Genomic DNA, 26,703 nt, shown 5'->3' on the forward strand with positions numbered 1-26,703 from the left:
AACACAAGATTAACTTAATAACAAATACTAAATAATTGAAATAATGCAACTAGGCTTTGTTTTAAATCCCCTATATGTCATTGTTAATATCGGCGTCTATTTTTCCTAAGTTAATTTATCATAAATTACAACGATTTAACCAAGTCATTATACTCAGTTTCTTGGTGTATAACTTACTATTCTACCCTACAACTCCCTAATTCCTTATGTCAATTTGAATTTAAAATAGGTAATTTGGATGGTTAAACCATTTAGTCACAACTTATAATTTCTTATTGCTAATCAATTACTAAGTTGAATGTTTAAACCAATTTGAAATCACAAAGTTAGGGTCAGTAATCTCTATAATTATAGGTTCGATATTTGAGTGCGTAGACAGATACAAAGCAAATGAACACAAGATTAACTGAATAACAAATACTAAATAATCGAAATATGCAAATATTATAAAACCCAGACATATGCCCTAACAAGTTTATACAGGTTCGTCTAACAAACCCTACTAAGTAGAAATTTAACTACTCATTCTAACTTGATTCATAGCAATAAAAGTAAAGAAACAATATATTAAATTACATTAAGAGTTAGGTTAATACCATTTTACCCCTGCCATATATGCGACTTCTAGTTTACCCACTGTAAAAAAAGATTGTAAAAATAACCTTGCCACTTGATGATTCCGTCATTTTAAACACTGTAAACTTTTTTTGTAAAACCACCTTTGCCACTTGAAGATTCTTTCATTTTAAACCATGTAAACTTGAATATTCTATCATTTTAAACCCTCTTGAATCTGACTGGAAAGGTTGGTTTAAAAAAAATACATGGTTTAAAATGAGAGAATCTTCAAGTGGCAAGGTTAGTTTTAAAAGCAATTTTTACAAGGTTTAAAACGAAAAAATCTTCACATGCTTAGGTTGGTTTTACAAAAAAGAAATTTACTAGGGGGTAAACCAGAAATCACCTATATGATAGAGGGTAAAATAATATTAACCCTTACGAATTTGGTCTTCAATGGTGAAAAACTTTGCTTCAGAGCTCTAATATCAGTCTTTGCCGTCAAATTTTATTTTATTTTATTTTCATAAATTCTTCACAAAACTTCCTTTAGCTATGTTTCTTCAACTTCTTTACTTTTTTCCTATTCCTTAATAAAATTCAACCATAATTTACTAAAATTGCTAAAAACATATGCAAATGTTTATTAAAATTATATGATTATATGGTGTCATCAGTGTGCCTGTTTGTTTCCGTTCTTTTAAATATAATTTTTGGCTTAAATAGTCTTTTATTTCTGTTAAGTTGTTATATTTTTTATTTTTCGTTCCTGTATTTTTTTTTAACAAGTATTTTGAGACCCATTTGATTTTTCATCCCTGTATATTTTTAAGTTTGGCTCTAATATGTATCTTTTTAAATTGGCATATGTTGAGACTCATTTGATTTTTCGTCCATGTATAATATATTTAAACAAGTTCTTAAATATGTCCCTTTTTCTTATTTTTCGTCCATGTAAGTTAGAGAGTTTTTAGTTTTCATACCTTTATCTTAGCAAGTTTTTGAGTTTTACAAGGATGAAAATCAAAAAAAAAAAAAAAAAAATACGCAACTTACATGGACCAAAAGATTATTTAAGCCAGAATTTATATAGTTTTACTTATTTTTGTGTAAAATAAACTTTACTTTTATTAAAAAAAATACTAATAAAAATTTCTTAATAAATTTTTTATAAAATTTTATTTTATATATTTCATCTTTTTATTATAACATTTTTATATTTAAATTTAAAAAAATAAGATTCATTAAAGATTTAGACTAGGGACATAAGGTTTGCACACATAAGGACAAACATAGTATACAATAAATTATCTACATTGCGTATTCAATCATTCACGTATTTGCAAAATGTTAATCATGTTAGCACTCTAAATTTGTATTCTCTCAAAATTTTATGTGATTAGAATTCTAAATTTGTATTTTCTCAAAATTTATGTTCGGTCACAATTAACACTATAGACGAAAGACTCACTCGTCTCGAATTATGTTCATGTTGACAAAGTATAAGCATCATCATTTGTGTTGCACTTGTAATTAATCATGTTTCGATAAGCAACAATCATATGCTACAAGAGGTAAGTGACCAGTTCGTGACTCGAGAGTATTCATAAGTTTACATTGAAAGGGAAATTTAAATGTTTATCATCTGCATTTACTCTTTTTTATTGGAGATTTTCCGTTGCTAAGGACTGGATCCTGAAGCCTTTGGATGTGGAAGTATCTCATGTTGCAGAGCACATGAGTGGCGTAAAGATTCCTACTCCACTAAAATCCACAATTTATGTCTTGAACCTAATATTTGCAGAGCTGTATCCCTTTCGATGGCGAGGAGAAGGTTATTTCAAGGAAAAGTGATTCATTTTGGTGATACATATTTGGGATGTGGTGGTTTTTCCTGTTTGTAAGATTATTAGTGATGATCAACGTTTTAAAACCGAACTGGAGAAAGAACTGTTAAAATATACGGGTCATGGTTCAACCGTGATTGAACCGTATATTAAATTTAAACTAAAAAAATTAATAAATATATTATTAAATATCCTAATAAAATTAATTTATATCAATTTATAAAATAAAATTCTCAAATAAATACGATAATAATAAACAAGCTCACAAAATAAGAAAAATTCAATGTAAGACCTAATAACAAATTATAAAATTAGTTAAGGACCAATATGTATATATTTGTCCTAATTGCTTAAGTCAAAGTCATAAGTTATTCATCTGTATAATGTTTCACATCTCTTTACATACCAACATCGGTTATCTTGTGTCGACATACATTATATTATTTCTTCTCTTTATATTACATTTACATTGTCTCGTGTCCTTCAATTTTATTTTTTATTTTTCATCTATATAATTTTAAATGTTTGTTATAATTAATTTTTTAGATTTAAAAAAAAATAAAATGAAGTAAAACATAAAAAAGGTTATCTTTGATTTTCTGAACCATCTAGTTCACCAAAATCGGTCTCAATTTTACGGTTATTTTGCGCTTGAAGCAATTTTATCACAATTTTATGGACCTATCTGTTTATTAGTTCAAACCAAACCGAATTAGACAACAGTTCAAAATTGAAAGTCAATCCAGATTTTAAAACTTTAGTGATGATTTGATTTGGAAATTGATGTAATTCAAGTATTATCGGACTTTCTCAATTTCTTTCTTGTGTTTGGAGAATTATATTGTAATGTATATTTTATGGTGAAACTAAAAGGAATATATTTTTACTCATGACTTTAATGCACTTGGGGTAATTTTTTTCTTGCTTATATCGAATTAAAAGATGAAATAAAAAATATCTAGACCATTAAATAAGATACTTCACATATAATGTGATTAATTGAAATTAACATGTTTGGTACATGTATTCTAGGACTCTTCCCTTCACAACAAATATAATACTATTAATTAATTAATTATTTAATTTCATAATACTACATTATTTGATACTTTGGACAAATTATAAGTTTCTCTATATTCTTGTTCCACGAAAACTCCGCAACATTAATGAAAATCATCAATAAAATTTTAATTTTCATATTCCATTTTCACATGCTCCATCTCAATTTTATAAGGAATTCATGCATTCACATTCACCTCATCAAACGTCGAGGAAGAGATCAATTTCATATCAACTCAATGATCATAATCAATGAATGACGATGTGGAACAATTTTGGTCATCCACATATCCTCCCATGTCATAATTTTGAGTGTCAATTATCTCAGCTTCAAGTGATTGAATCATACTTACAAATTTATCATCACTGAAATATTATCTTCAAATTCATGTGTTTCTTCCATCAAAGACATGAGAATTACATTATTCGCCTCCGAGAAATGATGCATTCCTAATTCAATTGAAGAAGACACTGTTATTACAATGAAAAATTTACTCTTACTTTTTAAAAGTTTAGAATAATATGGATTATGAATTGAGAGAACTTGGCAAGTTTAATGAGTTTGAAAGGTAAAGAAATGACCTTTATATAGGAAATTAAATGGTACTATACCATATGAATAGTAAATTACGTAAATTGGAATAAGATTAGTATAATTGTGACAACATAAGAATCTTAGTAATGAAAAAAATTATTAATGGTTTGACACATTAATGTCTATTTGTGAAGCAACATAAAGCATGGTTCCATGTGAGCATAAATTATGGTATTAGACTAGTTAACTGTAATGCTCCTAGTGGGGCATCTCATACAAGTTGACAAGATATTCTTCCACCTAAGGATCAATAATTTAGCATCAAATTAAGTTGATTCTAACTAGACTAACATATAATTTCTGTCTATTGTATTATAATATTCTAATTGGAGGATTGAAAAAATGGGAGTCAAGAATCCAATTCTCCACTCAATTAAGTACTTTTATCATAAAAGATCGATTGGTGGAGTTGTCGTGGATCATGTCAGTTTGGATTATGTATCAAATTTCAAGAGTTTTTAATTTTTTCATTAATTTATATCAAATAACATGTTATATTTTATGTTCCTTGTAATTTCGATAGGATTTTTCAAAAAATTTTAAAAATTGAATTGAATAACAGAATCGAACTATTTATTAAATGATTAAATAATTTCTTTTAGTTAAAGAATTAAGCCACACAAAATAATTCAATAACTAAGCCGAACCACAATTAACAATTAATTGTATTGAAGAATTATAACTTATTGAAAATTAAAAAATTGATGAGAAATTGGAAGAAATTGCAACTTAATTGTGGAGTATTAAGGCTTTATTGAAGGGTTTCGAGTTGGGTTCCGGCTTTCGTGTGAATTTAACTAAGAGCAAGTTATTGGGGGTTAATCTTGATTCGGTTTTTGTTCAAGCGGCATCGTCTTTTCTTAATTGTTCGGTGGGATCTTCTTCTTTTTCTTTTCTTGGTATTCTGGTTGGTGTTAATCATAGAAGACGGGATATGTGGAAACCGGTTGTTTCAAAGCTTCGAAGAAGATTGCACTCTTGGAGATTTAGACATTTATCGATAGGTGGGAGAGTGGTGCTTTTAAACTCGGTTTTATCTAGTATACCTCTTTACCTTTTTTCTTTCTATAAGGCTCCTAAGGTGATCATTAAAGAGATTATTAAAATCCAAAGATGTTTTCTTTGGGGTGGTTCGGAGGTGGAAAAGAAAGTGAATTGGATTGGGTGAAACACTATATGTAGACCGAAGAAGGAGGGAGGTTTAGGGGTGAAGCATTGTGGCTTGTCTAATGTTGTTTTGCTTAGTAAATGGAGGTGGCAGATCTTGAGTGAGAAAAATCTTTTTTGGACTAACATTCTTTCTTGTAGGTACGGTGATTTAACAAAAGCTATGCTTTCAAATTTGGTGATTCACAAAAGAAATAAATCTTCTCTTTGGTGGAAGGACATTTGTTTGGTGGGAGCAGGGGGAAATGGGCCGTTGGAGAATTGGTTTCCTTCTTCTATTCTTTGCAAATTAGGGAATGGTGATCGCACTGATTTGTGGTTAGATAGATGGTTGGGAGGTGCGCCTCTTTGCGTCCGATTTCCGGCTCTTTATCGTTTCGCGGATCCCTTGTGTTCTAAAGTAAGTGACAATGGCTTTTGGATCTCCGGTTCGTGGGTGTGGCGGATCAATTTTATCACCTCTTTGGGCGGGGAGGTCGAAGGGAAACCGTAGCCAATCTTTTAGCGGCTATCGGAGGTATAACTCCAACTTTTGGCTCGGATGACTTGTTCGTGTGGTGGAAAAACTCTTACGGGTTCTCGGTAAAAGGCGCTTACGACATGGTGTTGGAAGGAAGGGGGAGTGGTCTGAATTTAGATGACAACCTTTTGCTTGCTTTGAATGGGCTATGGAAATCTAAAACTCCTAGTAAGGTTCTTATTTTTGGATGGAGATTGCTTTTGAATAGAATTCCAACAAAGGTAAATTTGGCTCTTAGGAAGATTTTGGTGGATCCGCTTCTTGTTTGTTGTCCTCTTTGTGGCTTGGAGGAGGAGGATGTGGAACATCTCTTTGTTCGTTGTTCGGTTACTTCTCTTTGGTGGACGAAATTTTGCGATTGGCTTGACATTGACGGAGCGCTTTTTCGGGTACTATTCTTAATCGTTTTTGTCTTTTTGAATCTATTTGTAAATTCAAGTTTAAGTTGAACTCTAGGTAGCTTTTCGGGTTGGCTTTTTGTTGGGGGTGTGGCTTTGTAGGAATGAGATTGTTTTTAGAGAGGTTTTGTTAGATAGTTTTGATACCATGGGATTGATTAAATTCTTGTCTTGGGAATTGTTTCTCTCTTCCTTCCAAGTTAGAGATACGGCTCTTTGGGTGAATTGGTGTGTTCATCCGGTGTTGTGTTTTTGATTGTTGGTGTCGGTGTTTTTTGGTTGGTTGGTTTTGTTTGGTGTCGGAATTGTCGAGGCCTAATTGTGGGTTAGCACCGTGGAAAGCTTCACTGAAGATGCGTCACATAATAATAGGACGTTGTTTCTAAGTAGGGTAGGGTAGGTAGGTACACATGGATATATGTGACTTCTTTCTGGCAATTTCATGTTTGTTTGGTAGACTTGATTTTGTGTGTTTATGCTATGTTTCTTGTTTAGAGAGGAAGAATTTTTAAATTTTCTTGTTTCTAAGTAGGGCAGTGTAGGTGCACATGGATATCAGGATATGTGGCTTCTTCCTAATAAAATTTTGTGATTAGTCTTTTATACAATTTCTTTTATTTATTTGTAGTTCCTACAATAATTTCATGTAACAATTATAATCTTTATTATTAAATCAATTCTGGTTATATTTTGTATTGAAACATAAATAGATGGAGGTTGAAGATTACAATTGGCAAAATTTCTTGTAAAGTGATTATGGTCTTGTAAAACAATTACATTTTTTTAAATTATTGTGTAAAATGTTTTAAAATTTATAAATTAATTAGAAAGATTAATAATTTTATAAAATTAAAAAAAACTTAGTAACACTATTGAATAAACAACTTCAGTTTTTCTTTAAAAAATCATAAATTCTATTATATATTATTTAAATTATTTATTAATATTTTTAATTAAATGTCAAATAAAACTTTGTTTCTATTTTATTATTTTTTATTTTAAATTATATTTTAGAGTTGTAAATTATTTTTTTTATTCTATCATGCCAGATTTTAATTCAGCATATATTTACAATAAAAATTTAGATTAGTGAAGCAAGTTAAGATAAGATAAATTTCAAAACTAATTTATCATATCATATTATGTTATCAAACATTAAATTAAAATAAAATATTTTATCTTGTCTTGTATCATAAACGGATCCTTAATATTTATATTATTATTGCAAGTTGACGTTTTTGAGTGACTAAACTCTTTGTCTTTTAATGTTTCGTTGTCCCACCCAACCTCCAATTGAGGTTTTGGGGTCAGTTTCTAAGATTTCCACAATCTTGTTTACTACGAACCATCCTTATTGCCATAACACACGTACATTATCTCCATTTTTCTAATTTATTATTATTCCACAAACTTTATCTTTTTATTTATTTATTTATGCCATATTGCTAAGTTGATATGCAACATGATCTTCCATATCCATGTGATGCACATGAGTGTCTAGGCCATGCTGGATGTAATGTCCCCTTCATGAAGTGACGTGGCAGTGTCTATATAAAACTCAAACTTCCCTCATTTACAATCAATTCATCTTGAGCCTTTTTTTCTTATTCTCTATTCTCTTTATTATTGTTCATTATTTTTCTCTTCTACTTCAAAGTCATAAAAGGTTAAACCAATTTAACAATTTGTTTCAAAATGGATTCACAAGTTTGTGAAACTTTAGCTTATGATGTAGAAATCAAGGGCGATAATCTTCTCATGTCACTAATGGAAGAGTTGCCATGTGATGAAAATGATGATGAAAGATTAGATAGCTTGATAAGATCTTTTGAGGCTGAAATTAGTGAAAGCAAGATGGGTGATCATGATGATTCAACAAGTATAGAATCACTACAAATGAAGAGCAATTTTGAAGAGAATTACAATGAATTATGGAACATAGGACAAGTGGGTGAAGAGCATGAATTTGTGATTGAATGGGTTGATATGGATTTGATACCATCCTTCCAATTTGATGATGGGAGTTGGGAGTGTTTTGGAGATGAGAAGGATGTCATGATGGTTGATCATTTAATGGTTTGTGATGATGGGTTTGAATTTGATATGGAAGAACATGCTTACAATTCATTTTGGCAAGATAATTATGAGATGGGTTTGGTTCATTAGTTTGTCTTATTGCTTATGTATATAGACTATAGTCATGTTTTGTAATTAATTCTCAATCCCTTTTCTGTTGAGATGATATGCAAAAAGAGTTTATGAATCTGAAAGTCTAAATATGATTTTCTTAATTCTTTTGGTTTAAATCACTTCATTAATTATATTTAAAGATTATGCAGACGAAAATAAATTGTGTCGTTATTTTTTTAGATGGCAAAATCAATCATCTTAAAAAAAATCAATCATCTTAAAAATTATATTTATTGTTCTAGGACGAATTGTTATACATCTAAAAAATTATATCTATGAAAGTCTTATTTTTTGACCGGAGTTTGACCTTTTAAAAGGCTTGATCAGCCTATTAACCTACTTAAAAAGTTGTATTATTTGAACATATGTATATAAGAAAATCTACTAATATTTAAATGGACTAGAGAATTAAAAGTACTATGAGATTAAATATTTGTTTGCGTTGATTTATTTGAGTTTAAATTGGAACATAAATTTTGTGAGATAATTTCTTTTGAAAAACTTATGAAAACAATTTATGACATTATTCATAAAGTTTTTTCAACCCATTTTCACAAGTTCTTCGAGATCACTAAGCCTTACTTTTGTATTATAATATAAAGTACAAAATAAAATATAATAAATTTATTCATATTTATTGAAATAGGTCGGTCTGATAGGCTAAAAAATATTTATGCCATGTGGCCTAACCTATTTAGCTAAACAACCTTATAAAAAAACCTTTTTTATTTTAAAAAAATTGATCTGCCCTTAAGCTGTATAAAGTAGACCATAGATCTCTGTTAGTCGGTTTGACTTATTCTATAAAAAACAGTGGAGTTTACACCAGAGTTGCCACCCAAACTCTATAAAACTCTTATACTAGCAAAAGACTATCGTATTGAGACAACTTGATGATTAAGAAACTCACTCATGTTATTCATCTACTATCTTACTCATTACTATTCAATTGAACAAACTACCTAAATTGCCCTTTCACCAAAATTTAATTGCACTACTAAAAGGTCATTTTTTGTAACTAACAAATTAACCATCAACTTTAAATTTGGACTAATGAGAGAATGACAAATTGTACATTATGTAAAAAAACTAACAAGTATCACTTTGTCAGTGGCAACATTTCTTATTTCAAAATCACTCCTCTCTTCTTCCTCCTCGTTCCGTTCTCTCTCTCATCTTCTCTTCTATCTCCTTTTACATGAAACCCTAAAATTGCCGCAGTCACCAAAATTGAAGCAAAGAAAGAACTGAAAAAGAGAACAAGAAATGGCATTAGGGTTACGATTGATAACTGGAGATCCAACAATCGACAGAGAGAGCGATGAAGAATTGATGCGCGTTCAACCCGACGTCGACATAGCCCTCACTTATCTTCCTCGCGAATCACCAAACACTCTCTATATTACAACCAAGTAAGTAAAACTCTGACACATTCACTCATTCATTCAAATTCGTAAATCACGATTCTTGCGGTTGTTTATTTGTGTTGTTCTTGGTTTCACAGGAAAATTATATGGGTTAGTGATGTTGATAAATCTAAAGGATAAATTGTTGATTTCTTGTCGATTTCTCTTCATGGCGTTTCTAGAGATCCTGGTGCTTATTATATTATGCGTCTTTATACTCAGGTAACTTATACGTTATAACCAATTTTTGTGTTTCACTTTTGTTGTTATTTTGATGTATTTTATAACATGGTCTATAATTTTTGATGTTGTTGTCTTCTTCTCTTTATCTTTGTATATTGTCAATCAATTTCAATTTCTTTGGGATTTGATTTAGGTTGCTTGGAAATGAACTATTATGATCACTTGATGAAGTCGGTGTTTCTTGAGTTATCGATTCAGTTATGCTCAATTGTTCAAATAAAACTTATTTACAACTAATTATTTCAGTTATTTTCCTCAAATAAATGTAGGAATTGGAGCTGCTTGGAATACTAATAATGGGTCTTGAGAAGAAAGTAAATCAGGTAGCTTCGTTGCTATGCTTTCATTTTCTATCAAATTCATATGAATAGTTTTCGTATGTTGTAATTCTTTTACTTTCTTTATACGCAGCTTACAAATTTTCTTTATATGCAGCATACTCATAAAGGAATTGGTTAGTACATGAAAGAGTTTTTCATTCTTTACTTTCTATGTATGCAGCCTACAAATTTTCATCATAATTTTGGTTTCACTTCTTCAGAACAAAGTTACAGAGATGATTTGGAGTCTCTAGGATATGTTATTTTGTACTTTTTAAGAGGAAAGTATGTCTTGTCCTATTGATTCTACTTTTAAAAATTCTTGCGAGTATCGATTGTTTAAGGATTTTTAGGTAAATGTAGGACTTAACTGCTTGGTCCTTGCATTTTAGCCTTCCTTGGCAGGGTCTGCAAGCTGCCACGAGAACACAAAAATATGAAAAGATTTGTAAAACGAAGTTATCAATTCGCGCTGAGGTATGTAGATTATGGTTTCCCTATCCGGGATTAAACATAAATAAAAATAGTTTCCTCACTATGAATTTTTTGTTCTAAGGTACTTTGCAAGTCATATCCTGTGGAGTCTCTAGGCTATGTCTCTTTGCTCTTGCTCACAAATTCTCAATTTACTGTATAAAGGTAAGTTCTGAGTTCTTGATCTGTGGGGGTGAGGGTTATTTTTTATATTCAAGTTTTCAAAATACTTACAAGATTTTTCACAAATTCTAATATTTCATGTTTTCAAAATACTTACAAGATTTTTCAAATTTGTGGGGGTGAGGGCTATTTTTTATACAAATTGCAGTAGAGATGTGATCCTGGTCGAATCTTGTGTGAAATTCATCCCAAGATATAGACAAAAACAATTGGTAGATGACGGTAGGAGTAAGACAAGCCTACCCATAATTGCATTTGCATGTCCAGGTATAGAAATTCAACTTTGTTTTGGCAAATTTTTTTTGTGAAGAATATATATTTAGCTGCCAGACATGACTTCACACATGCATAATGACACAACAATATTCAAATCTTAATAACATAACTCATTTTAAATTTGCATTTATATACAATTCATTCATGATAAACTATAAATTATAATTGATAAACTACAAAAATGAGAAACTGCAAAGTCTAATTGTAAGGTTTTATAAAATTATTATTGTCCTTTTCTTAGGTCGGGAATCACGGGTCCAATATGACAAAAGAAGAGCTTGAAACACATGCCATATCAGCTTGGAAGGGAGGAAAAGCTAGAACAACTTCAAGTGTAACTATGACAACCTAACTCTAAATATCTAACCTTTAAAATTTATCGTTTCAATGATCTTCATTGATTTTCTTTTCATCTAATGCAGTTGAAGATGAATCACTTGTTAGCAGAGTACAGTGTTCGAGTATTGCTATCGTTATGTCTAAGTTGTTGGGATAAATATTAGGAACTAATTCGTAATGGAGCAATTCCAAGTCTGATAACATATAGGCCTGTGATTATGAATCTAGTAAGCATATCTTATTGGAAGTCACACCATGTCCCTTACCATGTTTCAAAGCTCACATTTTTATTTAGGTCAATGCCTTCTTTTTAGATTTGTGTTGCTTAGGTGATCTGAGTTATCAATTAAATTTCAGCATCTGGAGATTGTTGACAACATATATCACAGTTTTAAAATGAATTAGTTATCCTCACGGGAACTCTGTTTTTCAACATTTGTTTATTTTTAAAAATATCGACCTCTTTTAAATTGTTTTTTTTTTAAATTGATGATTTATTACGTGTTTAAAAGTGATCAATTAAGTTTTAATATTTTTTCACGGGTCAGTATCAGCATAATATCTATATAAAGTTAATCAATTCATATCTTAATTTGAGAGATAAATTTATTATTTTTAAATATTATTTTTTTCTCCATTTCACGATTTTTTTAATGATTATTTAATATAATTAAATCTATATGATTATTGTTTATTTTACCAATAAGTAAATCATTTTAAATTTACATGTGTCTAATTTTTTTTTCTTTTTAGATTCAATCTTTGACTACATTTTAAAGATTGATGTTACAACTTTATCTAATTTCATAATCCTTTATGACACATCTTGTATTTTATTTCTTCTTTTGATATTATCCAAGTGTTATGACATTAACACTCATTCAAGTGTTATCACATTAACAAATCTTTTGTTGTTATATAATTATTACATGATTATTCTTTGAAAATTCTCAATTACTATATATTTTTTTAGTTGGAATCACAATATCATAACTAAATTACCCGTGCAGGAGCAAAGGTTTCTTACTTGTTGAAAGAAAAGAATGAAACATCATTAACCTTCAATCATAAAATGATGATCTTACATATATATGGACCTATGTTGTTCTGGTTCGAGTACGCAGCTAATACTTGTACGAGTACAGAATATAGTTGTTTTAAAAACTAAAATATGAGTATGTGATATAATTTTTTTAATATAATTATAAAAATAACTTAAAAAATTTATTGTTAAAAAATAACATGAAAAAAAATATATTGCCTAAATAACAACAAAACATAAAAATTAGAAAAACAATTTGCTCAAAAAAAGTCAAAATTTGTCCAATAATATAAGAAGAAAGTCACACTTAAAAAGTTTCAATAATTTATGAAGTCAATAATAGATATCTGAAAATAGCATAACATCGGCACATGCATGCAATAGGGTAAATTACTCAATTTATATTGTAAGTTTTTCAAATTTGGAGATATTTACCTATCACCCTCACACTTTAACCTGACACATTCACACGAGCTATATTTTTACTGTTATGTCCTTGTCTAATATTTTTGGTTTTTTAAAAAAGTATCGATAAGTATTGAATTTTTGACATAATATCGGATTTTACCATTATTTTAAGTTTTGGTTTTTTAACTTAAGTTTTTGATATTCTTAACATAACAATATGATATTATAACAATTAATCCATATACACACACACACACACAAACACACACATACATAAACACACACTAGTGGGAAGAAAGTGATGTTAAGGTTCTTGGACAACGAGATCAATATGACATTGTATCTAGAAGCAATAGGGTAACCCATATCATGAGTCGTCATCCATTTCTCACGAACCTGCAGATCTAAGCTACCTACTCACAACAAACTCCTAACTTTAGGGACCGTGTCATAGAACATATTGGAACACAATTGATGATGTTGATAAACGTCAGCATCAATTGTGTTTGAACCAAAGGCCATGACTCTTCGCCTCATCCAAGTAAATTTGCAATAGCACGAAAACCGCAATTTGCATATTGACCCACATCATCAATGTCATCAACGTGCTCATGTAAGAAACAGGAAACTGAGACAAGTAAAGAAGTCTTGAAGACTGGCTAGATGGTTGACTTCTAGTTGGTTTTGTACGGGATCATTTCATAGTCTAACTTTCTTGCGAGCCCTTAGCATACTCCCACTGTGAAGGATCACGATACAAAAGAAAGTGCTTGGCGATCCCCATAAGGCAAGACTCAAAGAGGTAGAAGAAAGCTCACCAAGTTTGTGATCTTGATACAATTGCACATGATGCAAATGAAGTGGTGTCTTAGGGGTAAAAATAAGAGGATGATAGAGAAATCTAAAAGTTTGTGTTCCTTATTTCTTCTTCTGTTTTTATTTAATATATTGTTTACTTGTTATTTTAATAAATTCCACGTGTCATCATATGGTTGGTCTCTACAAATAAAAAGAAAAAAAAAAGAAAATATAGAAGAGAGTTTGATGGGGGTTTTGATTGAGTTCTCCCTCCACATGTTTTTATTTTTATATTTTAATTTATTTATTTTTTTCTATTTAGGGTTTTTGCTAGGTGTGGGCTTTGAGCCCAAGTTCTCATGGAACCTCCGAGGATCTTGTTACACCCCCTTTTTCCATTTTTTTTGTTAATAATTTTAGGTAATTAGTTAATTAGATTAAACAAAATATTCTCTCATTATTACAATAAAATTAAAAAATCTCATTTTATTTTTGCATTAAATATGTTTGTAGTCCCTATAAAATTACCAAAAATGTCTTTTAATCCCTATAAAAAATATTGACTTTTAGTCCCTATAAAATTACTTTTGCACGTAGTTTTAGTCCCTCTACAAGAACTAAAACTTAGTGCAAAAGTAATTTTATAGGGACTAAAAGTCGATATTTTTTATAGGGACTACAAACCAAAATTGAAATATTTATAGGGACCAGAGATATATTTAACCCTTTATTTTTTCTCAAATATTAAACTTAATTGACTTATTTTGCTAAATTGATTAAGTATTTAATAAATATTAAAACTAAGTTTTTTTTATAATTATTTTCACATTAGAACCAAATCTTTTTTCTCAAAATAAAACCTTGAATTGAAGGGATGATCGGATGTACATCCGTTTTGTTTAGAAAGATCAAACGCAAAGTGTACACTGTGAAGGCAAGCTTCTACAACACTATGTTTTGATGAAGACAACTATCATGAGTATACATCAATAAAGGATGAGCAAAAAGATCAAATTAGCTATGGATCAAGATTCTCAATGAAAGATCTTTTGTTTTGATGAAGACAAATCTCTAAATAACAAGAAGGCAAAGATGAGTTGTTAAAGTTAAAATATCAATGATCAAGGCTTTGGAATCAAGCTTGCACTTCAAGAAGGTATAATGACTATAATTACATTCTCTAAAGTCTTAGATGCTCAAGAAATCAACCAACCATTGCATAGACCATCCATGATAATAGCAAACATTTGCAAAATCTTTTATTCAAGTTTTACACTGGGTAAATCGATTTACCATAACATGAAATCGATTTGCCACTGTCTTAAAACATTTCCAGAAGCAAAAATTCACTTTTTGCACTATGGAAATCGATTTACCTAAAGAGGAAATCGATTTCCCACTGTTTGTTTTTGAAATTTTGTTAACGTTACATGCATGAAATCGATTTCATGCTAAGGGAAATCGATTTCCCCTGTACGTTTTTTGAAAAACAGCAGCATTTCATAGCACCTTTCCACACACCTTTTCATTGAAACATTTCCTTTAATCTTGGCAATTGTTCATGATTAATCTACAGAAACTTATGATATTTCAAGGGGTGTTATGAACATCTATATATACTCAAAATTTCAAATTCATTCTTCATCTCTTCCAATCAAAAACTCTTAGAAATTTTCAGAATTTCACATTGTTATTCTTCAATCTTTTTCAAGATATTTTCTACACACTTTCATATCATCCAAACTAGAAAATATTTTGAGCAATCTATTACTTTAAAGAATTGTGAATTATTATCATTGGAAGAGAAGATCAATCTTATTGATTGATATATGTTCATCAACATTTCTACTCAAATATATTTTGTTATTTTTGACTTGCTATCCAAGATTGTTGGAAGTAAGGGTTGTTGATTAGTGAGAGGATTGTTCTCATAATCAAGTTGGTAAATCCAAGAGGATTGTTCTTGGTAGTTGTAACCTTGTTGTCCATAGTTTTGGAAACAAGAGGTATCCTTAGGGAGGGTGTTCTCTTAAGGACTTATTGAAATCCAAGAGGATTGTTCTTGGTGGTTTTGTTAGAAGATTGTAGGAGGAGTCTTAGTATAGGCTTGTACAAAGATCTAACAATAGTAAAATCTCTTTCGTGTTTGAAAGGGGACTGGAGTACTCTCGGATTGTGAGGGGAACCAGTATATATCGTTGTGTTCTTTACTTTTCCGCATTTTACCGCTTTCATAACTATTACCAAGAAAAGAAAAGAACCATACAAAAACCTTCAAACACTTAACCAAAAAATAAGTACAAGTATTCTCATAAAACCGGATAAATTTTCAAAGTCCTAATTCACCCCCCTCTTAGGCGCACTCTTAAACTTACATACACCTTGTTCAGTGTCGATTATTTGCATTCCATTTAAATCTTAGTAATAAAAAGTGATGATCGGATGAACATCCATTTCATCTAGAATAACCGGACGCAAGATGCACACCTTGTTTATGATAAATAATTCGCCTTCCGCCAAAAGTTTCTAAATTAAAACTTATTAAAATCAACCAATCAACAAACTTATTCTATAAAAAACTACGTAGCTTTGAATTCCTCATCACACCAGAGAATACGTAGGGAAAGCGAGCAACGAGTCTAGTCAAATAGGAAACATAAAGTTAAAAATCAATGAACATACTTCACCTTGAAAACTAAAGCAAACTCAATCGCACTCAAATGCCTTAGAGTAGAGCGTCATGCCTTAACATGCTAGTCTACAACCACGTGCCAGAAAAAACGGTGAAACGTCTCAATAATGGGAAATGCATTTAATGCACTTGTTTCCCATTACTTCTGCAAACTGTCCCATGACATTCCCACTTCTCCCTACGATCGACTTTGGTAATGAGATGGCCATCGCAACTTTGAAAGACTTCCTGATTGATAAAACATCCGACAAGCCTTAGGGGCAATTGTTCTAGATCGACCAAAGACCCACTACAAGTGAAATCCATATATCCAGTCCAACCATACAAGATCCATTCAAAATTATCCAACGTATATAATCAACACACGTGAAATTCAAGACACACTTTTATGATCTCATAATTTCACTTCACTCATCTTGGACTCTGTAACTAATTTGAGCGTTAGAGTGTTAGCTCTGCAGGTCCACCAACGTATCAAAGATAAACACCACCCCGTTTTGGATCCATCGTTATTAATCAATCACAATTGTGATTCTAAGATAAAACATGCTAGACTCACAAGTTTAGAATTTGTTACGTAAACCAAATACTAATAAATTTGAATGAGTTAGTTCGAAATATATATATATATATATATATATATATATATATATATATATATATATATATATATATATATATATATATATATATATATATATATATAGGGAGCATATCAAGTGAGAGCATTTTTAAATGAGAGATGAGAGGAAGAAATATCAACCAATAGATTCATCAAGAGAGAGAAATTAATAGTCTTATTAATGTATTAACATTCTCTCTTGATGAATCCAATGATTGATATTTCTTCCTCTTATCTCTCATTTAAAAATGTTCTCACTTGATATGCTCCATATATATATATATATATATATATATATATATATATATATATATATATATATATATATATATATATATATATATATATATATATATATATATATATATATATATATATATATATATATATATATATATATATATATATATATATAGGGAATGTATCAAGTAGGAGGGTTTTTAAATAAGAGATAAGAGGATTCAATGCTAACAATTGAATTAATCAAGAGAGAGAAATAATAATTATATTAATATTTTAATAAATAATTTAATTTCTCTCTCTTGATTAATTCAATGATTAGGATTGCATCCTCTTATCTCTTATTTAAAAATTCCTCCTACTTGATACATCCTATATATATATATATATATATATATATATATATATATATATATATATATATATATATATATATATATATATATATATAAAACTGCGTTTAATTGCTTTGAGTGAGTTATAGTATAGTTAGCCCTTATCATAAGTATCCTAAATTTTTTTAAAATTAATTTTAATTATTTAAAAATAAAAATAATTTTATAAGAAGTAAGATAATTATAATTCATTACCATATTTTACTTTCTTATTTGTCCAAACACTTTCTTCATAGAGGATTGTTATTCTTACGCTTGCAATCCTACACCGTATATGTACACCTTCTAAAATACAACATATGCATTTGTTTGAGAAAAGATATTTTTACACCGGTTTTTGACACCTACACCGTATTGGTATAGGTAAAATATACTCTTTTTATTATTTTAATAATTTATTATGACTTTGGTTTTTGTGCAAGCATTTGCTGTGAGTTGTGACCTACGGTGTAGATAAGGTGTATCTACAAAGCAGTGTACAAATAGCAAGGCTGGCATTTGTTTATCTGTATCTTGGAAAAATGAAAAAAAATTATTAAATATATTAAAAAAGCAAAATAGTATAAACAGTGTCAGATGTAGCTTATATCTTTTCTCTTCTCCATAACATGATGACTCATGATAGTCAAATATTTTCGGGGACTTTGCATATTCCTAAGTGCTAAATTCCTTATAGATTTGTTAAATTAGAATATTTACTCTATGCGTGTGATTTAGTGAAAAAAATTGATTTTAAGTAAATTGATTATATAAAATTAATTTTGAATAAAGTCAATTAAAGGTAAAGTGATTTATGTTTGGATAAATTCTTGCAAAAGTGAATTAAACAATAAATATTAGTGATTTTTACACTAAAATTTATTGTACAACTCATTTTTGCAAATTTTTTTCCAAACATAAATCACTTTACGAGTGGCAGAGCTAGGAATTTTAAACAGTTTGGACAAAAACTTTATACCATTGATTATTCATCTGTTTTAATTTTCACACCCTGGTTTTACTAATTTTACCTCTGATTTTGTCTAAAAATCAACAATTAAATTGGGGGAGTACAAAGAAAATAGGGATTGAACCCGGACGCGTGTCCAAGCTCACTGGGCCTTGGAAATGCCCCTGCACTTTACCTTTAACTCACTTTTATTCGAAATCAATTTTACATAATCATTCATTCAAAATCAATTTTTTAACCTCAAAACCAAACACACACAAACAATGTCAATAAAACACAGTGTCAAGTTAAAATTACTTTTATACATAAACAGCTATAATTATTTTTAATGATTATGAGTATAAAAATGATTTAACTAAGTGGTTGAGCTTTATTGGCAAAGAGTCCCATTCAAGAACGTACTCGGAGAATACCGAGTTCGATTCTCAGACGGAACAATAGTTCACCTGTGGTGGGCCGAAACCGGTGCGAATAGAAAAAAAAAAAACATAACATATTCGGAGCAAAGACTGTCACAGCCCTGTCCCATCACATGACTCAGATCAAAAAGTTTATTATTTTAACATTATTTTTTTATTTCCTTCCAAAATTCAAAACTTATTCCTCACAACAATTGTGCTCTTATTTATGCATTATCCGTACACGTGGCATCCACCACAAATCATTGGGAACATCATCAATCCGGTCCCACTAGCCTCATCAACGGTCACAAACACTTGGAGATCACCACCCTCTCATCATTCAACACGTGTACGGCCCTTAGCTGAGCTCACGGTACATGTTACCGCAGGTTAGTATATCCTTAAAGTATGTGTGTGTGTGTGTGTTGTGTTAGACTGTTGTTAGTAGTAGTAACAAGAGGAAGATGTTGTTTTTGTTTTTGTTGAAAGAAGGAATCTTTTTCAAGGTGGAAGGAAAAATGAGGTCAAATGTTGGTGGGTTTTGCTCAGATTTCTTCAATGTGTTGAAGGTTTGTTCAAACTTTTCATCTTGCATTGTCTTGTACTTTCTTTGTACTTGTTTGGATCTTAGGTTTGAGACATGGGTTTGAAAAAAAATTAATTTTTTTTTTTATGTTGAACATGTGGGGTTGAAGTTTGTTTATTTGGAAATAATGATTTAAAAAAAGTGATTTTTTTTGTGTGGGGTGGTTCAGTTTCACTGGTTTCTTTAGTTGAATGCATCTCTTTTTGGTTGTGTTTCCCTTAAATGGGTGCTTGTTGAATATAAAATTGGTGCTGTGGGCACACAAATGTTTGAGATTGGTTTGTTATATGCAATCATTGCTCTTTGACTGTTGACATCTTGTAGTTGTTGATGTAATGTATTCCATTCTATAAGCACTTAATTAAGCTATTTATCTAAATAAGGCAATAAGTTGGTTGTTGTTGTTGAATTTAAGTAGCTGAACATGACAGGTTTGAATGGTAGCTTATGGCTTATGCTGCATTTGAAGTTTACTTGGATTTTTAGGGGGATTTCATTCTGATAAGTGATTTTGGGAGGAAACTGGACATGAGTATGCTGGTGGGGATATGCTCGAACCGCGTGAATCTGATATTCCTGTCCTGTTTCTGGTCTTGGTTGTACTCCCTTTGGTGGCTTACGTCTTACTTGGAAAATGGAGTGAGACTGCCACGAAGAGAAATAGGATAGCTTTGCTCGCTCAATTGGCCGCTGAAGAAGCCTTTAAAGCCGAACAAAAAATGGCTGTTGCTGATGTAATTCCCCCGCAACCTCAAGTCTTTTATTTTCCTAAGAATAACGAATCGAATCATGATTGTGCTCGGTGTTCTGCTCCTGCTAAAACTCGCTGCTCCAGATGCAAGTTTGTTAGATACTGGTAACTAACTATTTTATTGAATTTTCTGTTTGACATTAAGATTGTTATTTCTTGAAATTTGAGCTGTAAGTGGTTTGCAGCTCTGGGAATTGTCAAATAATCCACTGGAGGCAAATTCACAAACAAGAGTGCCAGCCATTGGAAACTCATGAATCAAGCTCGTTTCCTCTGCCGCTTTCGGTTGAGGAATTTGGTCACGCAAGTCGCTTTTACGATAATTTAAACAATCCCTACTTTGGTTGCAATTTAAACAATTCGGACAATTTGGTTCACCCGCTGACAGGCACTGCCGCAGTTTCTGCTACAGCCAATATTTCTCTTTTTAATAATTCTCAACCTCCCACTTTGGAGAGAAGAGCTTCCCGTAAATCCAACCGAGAATCACGGCGAAGAGATAGTGGTTCTATTTATGAATCTTCTATTGATTCTTCTGATTACAAAGCTACCGCTTCTCATGAGACGTTTACGAGACAAAAGGTTCACTTGTTTTACTATGAAATTGAAATATCATATTGGCATAAACACTTTGTACATTCACTAAATGTAATAAATATTAAACTCTGTTCGTTATGCTAAATTGTTGCTGCAGTCGAGAAATAGCAGCGATGATTCTGTGTTGGAGGAAGAAACTTCAAAGGTCAATTCAAGAGGCTTTGGAGTTTATGCTTATGAACAAGATGGTTTGAGAAACAAAATGCACGAGGATGGGAACTATCAAAGTCAATATGGAAATGCATTTGCATCAAGAAACAAATATGGATGCTCTACTGCGTCGAGTGCTGCAAATAACGATGAAGGTGTAGATGAATTTGAAACAAACATCGTTACCAAAGGAGGAAATGTAGTCAAAGGGGTAAACGTAAACCATCATTCCGATCAAGTACTCCAAAACAGATGCTCTCCTGAAACAACGGTTAAAGGAAGTGCAAAGGCAAAAAAGCCGTCACATCCTTCGTCAAAGGTTAAATGTTCTAAATCACCGAAGTCAACATCAAAGACGACAACAGACTTTAGTGGTGCAGAAATAGAGAAGAAAGGGAAAATTCCAGATGAGCCGAGTTAGTACCGTAGACCAATAATTTGGTTTAACTTTTGTTTTATGTTAAGGTATTCTCCTTTTATCATAAATGTTCTTTTGAAAACACAATCTATACTCATCATGCAGAAGTTACTGGAAGCAGAGGTAATGTCCCTTCGCATGCTGTCAATGGAATTACAAGCACTGGACTTATGAAAATGATGGGTTTAAGGAAATCAACTAAACACGCTGTACTCCCCTCATCAGAAGGAAGTGGAGTAAGGTCCAAAAAAGCAAAGAGTATAAAGGTTAGTATTATGTAGATGCTTTCAAACTTTAAAGCCTATTGTTGTTCTACTTGAAAAGTGCTTATTGTGCCCCCAATGTAGCGCTGACACTTCAGATTGAAAGCGTGTTTGATGTCCAACACATCTCAATGTTTGACACCTACACGATATCAATACTCATTATAACATTTCATATTTTTATTTTCTCGAACATTATTGGTGTAATATGTCAATGTTTGACTCCTACACGATATTGGTTTAATGTGTCAATATTGTGTCTGGTGTTTGTTTAAGTCTGTCAGGGCTTCATAGATTTTGCGTAGGTTAAAAATAGATGCCGTTACTAACAAATTAATGTCTTGATCATGTCTCAGATGTTGTTTCCTTATGATGAATTTGTGAAGATTTTCCAGAGTGAAGTCTTTGGTATATTCCCCAGGGGCCTTTTGAATATTGGAAATAGGTAATACTAACATATTATGTAAAACACGTATTGTTCCTTTTCGGTGTATTTGAAGCATGTTAAATATGTTTTTTTTCTTCTTTATTTTGCAGTTGCTATGCCAATGCTGTGTTGCAGTGCTTAACTTCTACCAAGCCTCTTGTCGTATATTTGCTTTATGGATCGCATTCAAAATCCTGTATTTCCATTCTGTCTCAATCTTTTCACTTAAACAATAATGCCAATTTGCTTCAAATGCAATTTTTAATATAAAAAATTGTCATCTTCTTCATTGAATGCCAGGTTGTGCTAAAGATTGGTGTCTCATGTGTGAGTTAGAGCAGCATATGATGATTTTGAGAGAGAACGGGGCTCCTCTTTCTCCGAGTAGGATACTTTGGCACATGCGGAGCATTAATTGCCACATGGGCGACGGAAGTCAGGAAGATGCTCATGAATTTTTAAGGTCCTTTTGGGATTATTGCCTCTTTGTCTCCATTACAGAAATGAGAATGTTATGATAGATGATGAGTAGACACACCAGACAAAGTAGGATTAGGAATGAATGTGTTTAGAGAGGAAGTTAGGGATGCACCTATTGTAAAAAAATCGACTCTTGCTTTAGGTGTTTTTAGACTAAAATACTAACACAGTCACAAACATCGGACAAGACACTGATATTAGTTAGTATTTAGTAGACATCGGACACGACATTGATATTAATAAGTAGACACGTGTAAGAAGTTAAGAAAATGGAAATGATTAGTGTCGACTACATGTGTCTGTCAGACACTCATACATGTTGAACTCCATATAGAAAAGGATTTTAATTATTTAGTGTAGTTTCACCGTGCTTGTTTGAAACATATGCACAGTCGATGCTAAATTATATCATGCATTGATTTGTATAGGCTTTTAGTTGCATCGATGCAATCTATATGTTTGGAGGGGCTTGGTGGTGAGAAAAGAGTAGATCCTAGATTACAAGAAACAACTTTCATACAACATACTTTTAGTGGTCGTCTTCAATCCAAGGTGTGTGTAATCCTTTTCTCTCTCTGGCTCTAAGTCCTTGGCTGTAGTGCCCTTAACTTTGCATTTTTTTCGACATCGTAGTGAATTTTTTATATCTACAGGTTAAGTGTTTGAATTGTAGTCATGAGTCAGAAAGGTATGAGAACATTATGGACTTATCGTTGGAGATATTGGGTTGGGTTGAGTCACTCGAAGATGCACTGACTCAGTTTACTTCTCCTGAAGATTTGGATGGAGAAAACATGTATAGATGTGGAAGGTATGATCATTTAAGTTTTGTATTTTGCGTTGCAATCTATGAAGCCAGACCTAATATAGACACAGAAACGTTCACACTAATAATAATTTGAGAACACGAGAGTAGTTGTGTAATCACATGTGTCGGTGTCATGACTCATGTCATTGTCAGACACATTTTCAATCTAAAGTGCTGGTGCTACATAGGTCGCAGTTACACGTGGTTTTGTTAGTTAATTTTTTTTAGCTTTCAATTAAGATATGTCCCTTATGTTTATATATTATGATCTAGGTGCACTGCATATGTTCGAGCTAGAAAGCAATTGAGCATACACGAGGCTCCTAACATCTTGACCATTGTTTTAAAGAGGTTTCAGGTAAATCATAGGTCTTGTCAAATCGTACTTTATTCTGTATATAACACCTAATAATGTTTTGAATTTCATGATTTTCTATATATTAACCCATTGAATTTTGTTTTCATGGTTATATGTCACCAGGAAGGAAGATACGGGAAAATTAACAAGTGCATAACGTTTCCTGAAATGCTAGATATGATTCCTTTCATGACTGGGACCGGCGATATTCCTCCACTCTACGCGCTTTATGCCGTTGTTGTGCACCTTGACACACTGAATGCATCTTTCTCTGGACATTACGTTTCGTACGTGAAAGATCTACAAGGCAATTGGTTCAGGATAGACGATACTGAGGTAATGTTGTTCCCTGTTTGCAATCTTTGCGCGTACTTAACCAACCATATTTCATGCTAGCAATTTGCTTGAACTTTCCTTGTTCATTAGTTTTGAAATTCTTAGATTATAAAATTTTACAGGTTCAGCCAGTATTAGTCAATCAGGTTATGTCAGAAGGAGCATACATCTTATTCTACACAAGGTAATGACTTGGTTGCTTTCGCAGTTGTTGTAATTTGTTTCCCTTATCTAACGACACCGGTGCTTACTTTTTTGTAGGTCCTGTCCCCGTCCTCCAGTAGAATTAACCGGGAAAGCCGCACAGCAATCCGGCTCCGATTCTTCAAAGCTCTATCCATTAGAAACGCAGAAACCTTCTAAACCAGGACATAGCCGACACGTCAGTCAAAGTTTTGTCTCCGAGCCTTCCCCGAATACCAGGCCAGATATCGACACCTCTGACGGCCTTCTTAAAAGAAGCACAAACAGAAACGTCCATCCAGTAATACAAACATACGCCGAAAATATCAGGCACGAGTTTTCAGATGTGACCACGTCAAGTGACTGGTCCATTTTCACAAGCTCAGACGAGGCTTCTTTCACAACCGAGAGTACAAGGGACTCCTTCAGCACTGTAGACTACGGCGATTCGTCTTCCATCATGGATCCAATTTCATCTCTCTTCAATTACACACCAGAAAACAACAACTACATGAAGATTTCACATAGTAGGCCACTAACAAGGATCTTCCCTAAGAAGGGTCATATTGAAAGAGTGCAGAAAACAACTATATGGGAATCTTAATTAGAATGGAGTAGGTGCTATGTCTCAAAATTTTCAATATTTAGTTGATTGAGGCATATAGCTAGCTATTTTAAGCACATATGTATTTTTATTTTATTTATTTACTTTAATTGATAATTGTAAAGATGACAGAAGTAGTGTTCCTCTGATTATCTATTGATGCATGGAAGTCTTTTTCTCTGAATTTGGATTTTCTTGCAGTCCAAGTTACGCACTTACTGCAGTTGCTGCATATCGGAACTGTTGGATAGATTTGTTGAAGTCTTGTATGATCTCTATCTAACGAGTAACGACTAATATTGGCCGACTGCAATTATTGCGTTATTATCTGACTGCAGTGAGTAAATTGTTTTTGAGAATCATGCTTATTTGAGGACAATCAATGTTAGCAATACTAGCTTTCAAGGCAGCAGGTTCCCACACAAGAGTTGAATTAGTTACAACTTACAAATGCAGCTAATTGTGTTGGTGTTACATGGAGACTTTCCATCTTTGTCATGACTACACATTGGGTTAGTTTTATTGGTCAAATGGGGTGTGTTTGTTTATGTCCAAAGAGTTCCAAAGGAATTTAATAGGCTTGGGGATAGATGATGATGATGTTGGATGGTGATAGATGATGTTGGATGGTAGCTGTGAGTGAAAAGCAACATTCGGCCATGAGATAGTTTGTTATTTACATTCAAATCTGAATTTTAAAAAGATATGTTGTTCAGCCACAGACAGCGACAGCGTAGGCATAGCGTTTATTGACACCGTACAAACTATAAAATGAGAAATTCTCAATCCATCACTTAATAATTAAAAAGTCCTCTAAAATCTATAATATAAGAAAATAATTTGTTGTTCTGAAAATCACAAAAATATTTTTTTGTTAGTTAAATTTAAATTAATAATTTGAGGGCAAAATTTTTATTTTTTTTTTTGATTTTTTCTAACTCACTTTCCAACTCAATTTTCAATTTTCACTTTTTACTTTTATAACTTTATTATTATTATTATTATTATTATTATTTCTAATAAATTATTAATCAAAATATTTCAATAAATTAACATTTAATAAAAAGATTATTATTATCATTTTAAATGTCTGTTAATTTATATTTAAAATAGTATTTAATTTTGAAAAATTAACTTTAATAATTGAATATTAATAACAAAGAAATATAATTTAAGATAATTTTTATTTTAAGATACAATATTTTTTAAGAAAATAATAATAATTTTAGTTAATTTTTTTTATTTCAATTAAAATGAATTTAAATATATACTTGAAAATGTGTGTTATTGGATAAAATACAAAAATGTGTCACTTATCATTAACTTTAATTTATACTATTCAAAATATTATTATATTAATATATGTCATTAATGAAGTTTATACAATTAAATATTTGTTTAATTTATTTTGTTGCAAATAAAATTTTATGAATTTTGCTCATTTGAGATTTTTACATGCATATTTGGATTGTCTCTTAATAATTCTTAGTGTGATTCTTAATTTGTTACATTGATTGCTCTATTCATTTGATAGGTTCATGTAATAAGGTTGCGGTATATGTTCAGTAATTATCAGCTTATTTATTTCTAAAGAAATATTTTTTTAATAAGGTTAATTTC

The 26,703-nt window shown here is 31.2% G+C and overlaps 3 protein-coding genes across 3 annotated transcripts; all 3 read left to right on the top strand.

Annotated features, from left to right (window-relative positions):
- Window positions 1-5,826: 5,826 nt before the first annotated feature.
- On the top strand, window positions 5,827-6,400 carry LOC131655500 (uncharacterized). The gene is made up of 2 exons (XM_058925358.1): window positions 5,827-6,135; window positions 6,203-6,400. Exons 1-2 carry the CDS (start codon window positions 5,827-5,829, stop codon window positions 6,398-6,400), a joined length of 507 nt encoding a protein of 168 aa, XP_058781341.1.
- A 1,310-nt stretch (window positions 6,401-7,710) lies between these two features.
- Window positions 7,711-8,407, top strand: LOC131617946 (uncharacterized). The gene has a single exon (XM_058889219.1). The coding sequence runs from the start codon at window positions 7,840-7,842 to the stop codon at window positions 8,308-8,310; it is 471 nt and encodes a 156-aa protein (XP_058745202.1). The 5' UTR covers window positions 7,711-7,839; the 3' UTR covers window positions 8,311-8,407.
- An 11,148-nt stretch (window positions 8,408-19,555) lies between these two features.
- On the top strand, window positions 19,556-25,337 carry LOC131644320 (ubiquitin carboxyl-terminal hydrolase 15-like). The gene is made up of 14 exons (XM_058914786.1): window positions 19,556-19,691; window positions 20,140-20,564; window positions 20,645-21,041; window positions 21,154-21,622; window positions 21,730-21,890; window positions 22,244-22,332; window positions 22,425-22,510; window positions 22,615-22,777; window positions 23,223-23,346; window positions 23,448-23,605; window positions 23,876-23,960; window positions 24,084-24,296; window positions 24,419-24,480; window positions 24,558-25,337. The coding sequence occupies exons 2-14, from the start codon at window positions 20,257-20,259 to the stop codon at window positions 25,081-25,083; spliced, it is 2,841 nt and encodes a 946-aa protein (XP_058770769.1). The 5' UTR covers window positions 19,556-19,691; window positions 20,140-20,256; the 3' UTR covers window positions 25,084-25,337.
- Window positions 25,338-26,703: the final 1,366 nt, after the last annotated feature.

The sequence above is a fragment of the Vicia villosa genome, linkage group LG1, assembly GCF_029867415.1.
Source record: "Vicia villosa cultivar HV-30 ecotype Madison, WI linkage group LG1, Vvil1.0, whole genome shotgun sequence".
NCBI classification, from domain to species: domain Eukaryota; kingdom Viridiplantae; phylum Streptophyta; class Magnoliopsida; order Fabales; family Fabaceae; genus Vicia; species Vicia villosa.

Coding starts and splice junctions, on each gene's coding strand:
- LOC131644320 (XM_058914786.1), top strand. CDS start 20,257: ATGCTCGAACCGCGTGAATCTGATATTCCTGTCCTGTTTCTGGTCTTG. Junction 21,042..21,153: donor AGACGTTTACGAGACAAAAG/GTTCACTTGTTT, acceptor TTGTTGCTGCAG/TCGAGAAATAGCAGCGATGA. Junction 22,333..22,424: donor CTTTTGAATATTGGAAATAG/GTAATACTAACA, acceptor TTTATTTTGCAG/TTGCTATGCCAATGCTGTGT.
- LOC131617946 (XM_058889219.1), top strand. CDS start 7,840: ATGGATTCACAAGTTTGTGAAACTTTAGCTTATGATGTAGAAATCAAG.
- LOC131655500 (XM_058925358.1), top strand. CDS start 5,827: ATGGTGTTGGAAGGAAGGGGGAGTGGTCTGAATTTAGATGACAACCTT. Junction 6,136..6,202: donor TTGACGGAGCGCTTTTTCGG/GTACTATTCTTA, acceptor GTTGAACTCTAG/GTAGCTTTTCGGGTTGGCTT.